The sequence below is a fragment of the Anarrhichthys ocellatus genome, unplaced genomic scaffold, assembly GCF_004355925.1.
Source record: "Anarrhichthys ocellatus isolate YVR2014 unplaced genomic scaffold, GSC_Weel_1.0 scaffold68, whole genome shotgun sequence".
In the NCBI taxonomy this organism is placed as follows: domain Eukaryota; kingdom Metazoa; phylum Chordata; class Actinopteri; order Perciformes; family Anarhichadidae; genus Anarrhichthys; species Anarrhichthys ocellatus.
Genome location: NW_022280098.1, coordinates 1,775,975 through 1,785,285, shown reverse-complemented (window position 1 = coordinate 1,785,285; position 9,311 = coordinate 1,775,975). Strand labels below are relative to the sequence as shown.

The window sequence follows — 9,311 nt, the reverse complement described above, 5'->3', positions numbered from 1 at the left end:
TTCACTACCTGCTCGGGTACTCTGTTCACTACCTGCTCGGGTACTCTTTGTCAACCTGAAGAGTGACGGTCTACACCCAAATACCAGCCACTCGTCGAGCACTCTCACCTGGTTGAGCTCCTCGTCATTGGCCACAGCCAGCTTGATGTGCCTGGGCGTTATTCTGCCTTTCTTGTTGTCCCGCGCTGCGTTTCCTGCCAATTCCAAGATCTCAGCTTCGAGAGAAAACACAGTGTGGAAACAAATCAAACATACAGTGGTTGTTGTGGTATTCAAACTTGTTAACTTCTCACTGTGACTCCCAGTCCATCAAGAACAAGAATATAACAGGCAAGACGTTTACACTGAACTCTACTTGGAGTCATGTGGACATAAAAAAAAAAAACACAAAATAAACCTTGTTGTTTTCTTTTTCCGATCCTCTTTGTGTTACTGGCTTTAAGGTTTAAAGTAGTAAAAGATATATGATAATGGGACACATTATATGTTACACTACTTTCATTATTTCAATAAGCGACTTTACGACAAATGTAACAGATTTCTTGCACTCTTTCAGTAGAACTGGAGAAAGTTTACATACAACACATAATGAACACATGCAACAGTACAGTGAACATGTGTAGATGTGTACCGTGTGTAACGGTACCCATACTGTGACGGTATGAAGCTTGAATCATGTGATCGCCCTACCTGCCAGGTACTCGATGACTGCTGCCATGTAGACGGGCGCCCCCATGCCGATGCGGTATTTGTGCGTGCTGGTGCGCAAATACCGCATCATCCTTCCCACAGGGAAGATGACTCCTGCCCTGGCTGAACGGGACAGCTTGGTGGCCTTCTTCTTTCCTCCTCTGGCTGACATCCTGCTAAGGACACAGAGCACAACCCCGAGTGAATAACAGAACATGTACTACACAAACAACATACACGTGTTCTCCTAAATTGCAAAAAGAAAGCAAAGATGTGGCATCAGTCCACATACTGTGTAGTTGTGAATGTATTTGTCCAGGTTTTGACATCTGTCTCTTGGATTTCTGCCTCCACCATAATACTGTGGAGATGGATGGAACTGTGTTTGTATTGGTCACGATATAATGATTACATTTTAAAAATGGATCAGGAAGATCTCTTTCCAGGAACGTGTCCCTGTGATCTTTGGATAATCCACAGAACAGAGGGACTTTTGAAATGTTTGAAAGTAGTTTGACTAAAACTGTAGATTCAATTTTAGGTTTTCAAATTTCAAAACGTCATGTCATAGCTCACTTTGCAGATTTCCCAGCCACCTTTTTGTAGCGAAAGTGAACGGAGCCTTTTACAGTAGATACAACCACAGTGCTGTGCAGTGGATTTCAAAGTGCTTAAGGTTGCCAAAAAGTAAGAAAATTAACTACTTCTTCCACAAACCCTTCTGCTTGGACAATTAACTTGTATTTGCATCAGAATGAATTCCACTGAAGCACACATACATACATGCATATGCTTTTACAAATGAGTTATGAGGGTTGAATAAAATGTGACAACTTGTGACTTTCATCAATGCTTCCCCCCCATCTTTCTTAAATCTCTATTTACCTGTCAAATAGTACACACAGCCTCCCTCAATATTCAGAGTAACACATGATGAACTCAGTCAGGAGAATCAGCCTAATCACCATGACGACCCACAGCTGATACAGAGAGCATGGGGGGGGGCTGTCAGTGTTGTGCTTGGAGGACAAACAACATACGTCACGTCCACTATCTGTCTCTGTGGGTGCCATAATGAAGGCCAGTCGGTTTTTATTTATTTTGTCCTCCCTACAAACATATGTTGACCGAGCATGTTGGAAGGTCACCATGTAAACAAGTCCCAGTAGTGAGCGCTCTGGGCCGCTGCGGCCTACAGCAGCGCGGCTGGAACTCGCATGATTTACACGTAGGCAATAATGAATACGGGGAGCTCACCGCTGGCGTTTAAGGTGGACGGATATGGTGCGTGCGTGCGACGTTGGGTGCACGAGCCAAATGGAAAAAAAAAAGACGGGAATGTCACCGGGGGCTATGTAAGCTAGCTAGCGTTACTGTACCCGACGTTACAGTGGAGCGAGCAACACCCCTTCGACGTCGCTACGCAGACGTTAATATCGACTCTTCGGTTATTTGGATAGTAGAAGAGCCCGACACGGGGACCCGAGCTTGAACGGGGAGCTGAATTTATGTATTTGCTCTACGTCAGCCGGGAGGGAAACCATAAATCCAAGGGTGAATGTTAGCTCCGCCAGGTCATCACCGTTTGGCTTAACAAAATGATACACATTCCACGAGTCACTTTCGCGTGGTGCTCTCAAATAGAGACATTGACCATAACGGCCCATTTCTTCGAACAAGCCCCCCCGCCCCCTTATTTTTCATGTAGCTAACCTCCAATCCTCTGCATGTGTGTAATCACATCAGACATGGAAAGTAAAGCGTTCCTGTCAATCCGGATGTGCGCCTCTGCACGGAAAAATGAAGACAAACCTTCGAAGTTTCTACCTGTTTTGTCCTCTTTCGCGCGAGTCAGAGATGCTCCTGCACGGAAGACAGACGAATCCCCCGGTGGAAGACGGCGCGCTTTGTTTTGATTCGCTTTATTTGCCGTCCTTGTACGCACTCTAGCTTCCCAACCTTAGGAAACCCCCACAGAGCGAGCAGGAACAGCGTAGTCTGGTTGGAGGCTGGCTCTGTGCTACTGATGCTGCAAAGGGGAAAAAATCAGTAGAGGGAAAATTCAGTGAAAACGCCCCCTAACATGGCTTCAAGAGGGAAAGGAACGCGATGTGCTTACATAGGAATGGTCTTTGAGGGCAAAGCAAAGGAATACAAATACATTTTCCTCGGAGATCAAATAGATCCTAAATGGTAGGCCTAGCCTAAAATCACCTCTCATAAGGCCCTAAGAGTAGACTGTGTATAATTCACTGGATGTTTTCCAGCCTCCCACCGGTGTCATTTTCAGCAGGCTAGACGTATGAATGAAACCTGCAGAATCCCAGGCCCAACAGGGAGTGGAACAGTACAACATATCTCCTCCATGAACATGCAGACAGTGGGAAGTGAATCAGACAGATGATCCATCTGGCCTGTTTGATGCATCAGGAGAGAACTCCCAAAGGGCTGAGGGAGTCTCAGCAGCCAATCAGATCACTTGACTCCACCTTTGATCTGTCAAAGCCAATAGATCCATGAAGGGAGATGACAACCGCATTCACTTCATGTTAGCAGTCAAATAAATAGGCCTCTGTACACATAAAAAAAAAAAATACAAAAGGTTACAAATGATTCACTGAGGGAGGGAGAAAAGGAAAAGGGCTCCAGATTAATAAACATATGGCACAAACTCAACTTTCTGCTAACTTCAGTTAACAGCTGGTAATTAACATGGAATAGAAGGGAAAAGAAAACCTGCCTGTCTAATCGAATGGGTTAAAAACAGAATAGAAGAGCCACCCCTTTACCTAGTGAGCTATACGACCTGTGACTGACTGTGGATTTGCATAAATCAAGTACGTGTGGAGAAACGTGGGTTTCTTTGTTTATCTGTGAAGTATAACAAACACAGTGCTATAAATTATGTTTTAATGGTTTAAACTGCTTATGAAACGGCCTCAATGTAATACTAATGTCTATAAACGACCTATAAACGAGACTATCAGAGAGAAGATTGACGATTTCTATATAGATATTCTTAATTCATGTAGACTATCCCCATACAACTATTAGTATGACATCTTTGATATATCTTTATTTTTTGTGCGTTTTCCTACGAAAGCCAGTCACACATGTCAATTTCCGCTTATTACATGCATATAGTCTTTTCAAAATACACTTCCATCTTCACAAAAAGCAGCTTAGTTAGGTTTAGGCAAAGATTGTGGTTTGGGTTAAAGTACGCAAGCTACATGACAAATAAATCAACGTTGACTTCTTATTCACCGGGAAACAAACGGCAGCCTCCTGACTGTAAGATCCTTCCTGACCAGGAGCAGAGCTTCTCCTCGCTGCTCCGCTGGGAGCCAACACCACGCTGCTGGAGACAAAGGCTGTATTGCTGGGCCCAATGGAGGGAAGGGAGGCACGGGAGAACCTCAACCAGGACTGATCGGGGCATCCTGTCAGAGCCTGCTGCAGTAAAATGAGAGATTTTCTAAAGGGAGTCTGGTGCTCAGAAACACTACCATGTTTGGCCACAGGGACCGCCTTCAACACAAAATGAAGTAGCTTTAACTTTTCACATGTTTTGCCTCAGCATCAGGGCTAACAGAACGCTTTGGCAGCATGAATTAGGGGCCGTTCACAAGTGTAGTCCTGAACTAAAATGATTAACTTCTCCTCCATTCATTTACTGTAGACTGTTATTTAAGGAAGAAAGAAAAGATATATACAAGCTGTGGTTGCTCCTCTTCACATGTCATGCAGCGTTCCAAAAGTTGAAGTAATATTGTCTCGGGGCTCAGCCGTCAGCGACGGCGTCCCTCTCCACGTGTGTCTACATTGACAACCAGAGAACCATCATAGATATTGTCGTCAGTTTATCTTATCAAGGTTTTTTTTCAGAAATGAGCTATGTCAATTCCTTTTCTTCTGCAAATCTGGTGGAAAGATGTTAAAAAACAGATTTAACTAAATGGAAGTTAAACCCTTGATGTAATTGTTAGCATGAAGAGCGTAGGCCCATGCTTATGTATGTTCTGTTTTTTTCGTTGTTATTTAAGTTACAGTCATTCATCTTTTTGAAATAAGACCAAACTGACAAATGGGACAATGATGATTTGAAATCCTCTCATAAAAGCGTGTTACATGAGTATAATGCAGGTATCAGTATCACTACTGACGCAACAGGCAAAGAACTCAAAAGCAGACTCAGGAGGCTCTAGTAGTCGTAGCGACCTGTCAAATGTAAGGTAGGCCCGCCCTAAAATATACTCCTCTTTATGGTCTGTTTGACTCTAAATGGACCATAAGTTACTAAATGAACATCATGCTGTATTGAAGAAGACTTGAAACTAGAGATTGAGACCATAAACTCATGTTTACAATGTTTACTGAGGTAATAAATCAAGAGAGAAGTAGAGTCATTTTCTCATAGACTTCTATACAACCAGAGGAGTCGCCCCCTGATGGACATTAGAGAGAATGCAGGTTAAAGACACTTTGGCATTGGAGACAACAGGTGCCAAAATAGAACAGGAAATGAGACAAATACTGAAGAAATTAAACTGATTAAAACACACATTTCCAACCTGGGACTGTGGAACAGACCTCCATTGGAGAATCTCAAGATACTCATAGGCTGGTATAGAAAGCAGTATACAAAATACCCAATAACTACCTGACCCCAGTCAGTCAGTTAGCCAAAACAATACAAATAGAATAGATACATAAAACCACACAATTAAATATCTTATGTACTTTATAATCCATACAAATGAGAAACATAACCAAAATATTTTAAAGCAACTTCACCAATGTGAGGGCCTTTTTGTAAAACGATCTCTTGACTAGAAGTGATAGACAGTCCTGTGTGCAACACTGCCAGTCACATTCTTCGTGTTGATGACCTTTAAACAATTAAACATGTGAACACAGTAAAACTAACTAAACAATACTGACTTTAATTTTGATCCCAATGACGAGGATTTCTGTTTTATTAAAGATGAAATCAAAGGAAAGCTGTAGCCATGCAGTTTCTTACATCACAGAGATGGGTGATCATAAAGGACTCTGCATACAGGTTGTTGGGCTTAACAGGGAGTGTGGTAGGTACTTTAATGACACCATTTAAGATGATGAGGGGACATGATTGTGATCTTCTCTGATACAGTGTAGTACTGCTTATGTCCTTCACTGTTGCTATATTTCATTTGCAGCAGCAGAGGTCAGTACAGGACTGACTTAAAGACTGCGTTCAAAAGACATTTATTTTCATTCAGGTGACAACGCCTTCATGTGGCCGAGAACTCTGATAAACTCATCAGACTCTCAACTGTCAGAAGCAAAAGAAGGAAGTCATATGAAGTTATTATGTTCCAAATCACACGCTAATGTACTGCATACTGCATTCTAAATTAACTAGTTAGTAAGTCATCGGCAGCAGACTGTTCACACTGAAGTATACCCACGTCTTCTCTAGATCACATGACTCAATGGGCCCGTTACAGATGGGAAAGTGGACGAGATCCGGCGGCAGCAGCAGGGGGAGATCACATGAAGCTGCGGTCAAGTCAGACAGTTTCCAGCAGCCTTCAAAGAATAAAGAGGAAGTCACAGAAATAGTTCCAGCCTATTAGATCCCATCTGTAGGCTACTTGTAGTTTGTAGACCACATTCGGATTCATTTATAATTGTTTGTAAATATATAAATGTGTGTGTATCTGGCATTTTATTCTATCCTTTGTTCTTTTCATGTCTGCTCGTTTTCATAAGTGGTATATAAATAACCTCACATGATATGTTTCTAGATTAAACCTTAATTTCACAACAATTTAGTGTTCAATATTATAATTACACAGAACATTAGGACTTTCTACAAATCGTGGTGTTTCTTGTCAAAACTTAGGGCCAATTAGCTCTTCAATCAAGTGATAGCCAGACGTTTTCCATCATGCCCTGGGCCTTGCAGTAGGTGGCTCTAAAGACTGCGGCAACCTTGATGGGGTTATGTTATCGTTGCCCACGTGTGCATGACATCAAGTCAAGATCAAGTCGGACACAAATCTAACCGGCATGCATTGTGCTTCACTTGCCGGTGATCATTTCTGCACAGGACCGGCTCATCTCAATCCAGCCTAATCCCATGACTGCATCGATCACATGACTGTACTGATACAGTCACGGGGTCGAGCTGTCAGAATATATAACAGCAGCAAGACTACATTATAAATCTCCTGATTAAAGCTTCAAACATTTCATAATTCTCCATTGTTCCGCTTGCTCTCAGTCTGATCTGTATGAAGATCTCTGTGTAGCTCAAGAGCAAAGTCAATCATTCAACTCAAAAAAATATGATTTGCTTCTCAAAGGCAACGGCAGATACATATGTGCATTCTTACAGCTCAATGCTTTAAACAGAAGAATATTATCCAGATTGTCCACGAGCAGCTCACCACAGAAAGCCAGACTGATGAATATGCTGTAAATACAGAGGACACTCAGCCATGTCTGTTGTGTCACGATGAGCCAGCACTTGTGGGTTTTAGGTTCAGTGACTGAGGGGGATTCTGCAGGATGCTGGATCCACTTTAATGACCTTAACCTACAGGATGTGATCAGTGCGGTCAGTAAGTCTGCTGGACTTACTACTGTAGCAGATGCTGCATGCTTCAGCATCTTCCTTCAGAGGGGCCTGGCAGATGGCTTCCCCAGCCTCACTACTGCCTCGGGGAGGGAGGAGGCCCCAGGACCCCTCAGCCAGAGGGGCATGGACACTCTTAATCAGCATCCACTGTGGATGGAGAAAACACCTGGGTTCAAAGGCAGTCTCACCAAACCCTGTGCCTTGTGTTGAAAAGGGTCCTCTTGGTTCTGCTGCAGGAAGAGGAGGTTGTGTGTGTTGTGGAGTCTATGTGCTGGTGGATGTTTCATTTGGTTTGGACAACACAACTATTCTCATAAACCTGAAAGAAAACAAGTATCAGGGCTTGGCAGACTGGAATGAAATAGATCAGAATAATGTATAGTGAAAAATGTGAAAGTATTTGATGACCCCTGTCAGCCTACTTTTGTTTCCTCTCACATCCACCTGCACCTGTTTCTCATTCTCCAATCACCCTGTCAGGATTTATACCAGTTCCTTTTCCACAGTCAGTTGCCAGTCATCAAGGTTGAAATGTTGCTTCGTGCCTGTGCTCTCCAGCCTCTGATACGTGAACCTGAATCTGTGCCCGCCTGCCGGTACATTTGCCCTGTTCCATTCCTGTTAACCTGTGAATTATCAGTAAAGACGTGATATGCAAAAGTGTGCCTCCAACTCTGTGGCAACAGTTCATAGTCCAGGTCAATACAGAAATGCTTTCTCAGTTTGGTGTTTAAAAACTTCATTGGCCTGCACAGCACAGAGGTCTCACCTCAAACTTTTCATCCAACACCTTTGGGATGAACTAGAAGCCAAGCCTTATCACCCAATATCAGTGTTGGACCTCACTGAAGCTTTGTTTATACTTGCGTTAGGCGCTGTGGCACAAGCCTCCACAGATAGCCTGTGAGCGTCGAGCACAAACACAGCCGTCCATGTTCAATGCGCTGTTTGTTGCAGTAGTCTCCGAAACGCCAGAGGACGGACAAACAAAACGGACTGTGAAGAAGCAAAAAGAGTGTTACCGGTAAAACGCCATAAACCAACGTCCTCAATGCAGAGGAGGAATTGTAATGAACTGTGAACTCATACCTCATATTCATGGACTACTTTATTGTAGTTTTTTACAAGCCCTGTAAAGAAAGAAGTCAAGTATTATATGCATTGTAATAAAAAAAGGTTGACCATCCTGTAAACAATTGAATTTGGCGGTGAACTATTTGTTCTCAGTTGAAAGCACTTAGTTACAAAAATTCAGAGGTGCACAACTATGCCACAACAACTTCAGAGCCTTCGCGCACAAATCACAAGCCTTGATGGCACCATTTTCTGGCACAATGCACCTCTCGCTGGCGACACTACGGCGAGTATAAACCCAGCTTGATGCCTGCAGAGTGGTTCCACATCTGGTGGAAAGCCTGCAACCAGAAGTGTGGAGGCACGGTTGGGTTTTGCTACGTGTGTGTGTGTGTGTGTGTGTCTCTCCTGATCATGCTCATTCTCTCCACCTGTGCCAAATCACCTGCCCCTGGTTTTTCCCTCTGTAAACCCCACTCATTTCCACTGACCTGCCGGCAATCCGCTCATCACCCCTCACATACTTATACTCCCCTGCTTGCCCTGTTCCAGTTGCCGGATTATCATTTGACTTTTTCCTCCCCGTGGACTCTTTGCTCTCCTGTGGTCATCTCTCATGTTGATCCTCTGCGTTCCACGGTTTGTGACTGCCTTTTTGTGTCCAAGCCCTTTTTTGTGACTTAGTTTTTTATTTTCAGTCTGGATTTTCCTCACTCCCGGTTGGAGTAGATTTTGGTTTCTGTTTTTGTCTAAGTGCCCAGTAAAGAGCCTTGTTTTTTCACCTCACCTTGTGTCCTGTGTTTAAGTCTGCACCTGAGACTCTGATCCACTCCTAATCCCACACGGTAAACCGTCACAGATATAGCAGCAGATTAATGCCAATGGTGTCAGAGTGTTATGTTCAGATGTGACTGTAATT

At 43.4% G+C, this 9,311-nt stretch overlaps 1 protein-coding gene across 5 annotated transcripts in view; it reads right to left on the bottom strand.

Moving 5' to 3' along the window:
• Window positions 1–3,048, bottom strand: part of macroh2a2 (macroH2A.2 histone) — an 8,019-nt gene extending 4,971 nt beyond the window's left edge. The window contains exons 1-4 of one of the 5 annotated variants that reach the window (XM_031873102.1): window positions 2,810–3,048; window positions 2,503–2,719; window positions 691–866; window positions 109–215 (exon numbers count right to left, since the gene is read on the bottom strand). In XM_031873102.1, the coding sequence (XP_031728962.1) occupies window positions 109–215; window positions 691–862 (279 nt within the window). In that variant the 5' untranslated portion in view covers window positions 863–866; window positions 2,503–2,719; window positions 2,810–3,048. The remainder of the gene's footprint in view (window positions 1–108; window positions 216–690; window positions 867–2,502; window positions 2,720–2,809) is intronic. The other 4 variants (XM_031873101.1, XM_031873099.1, XM_031873100.1 and 1 more) reach the window with 4 other exon arrangements.
• Between the last annotated feature and the right edge of the window lie 6,263 nt (window positions 3,049–9,311).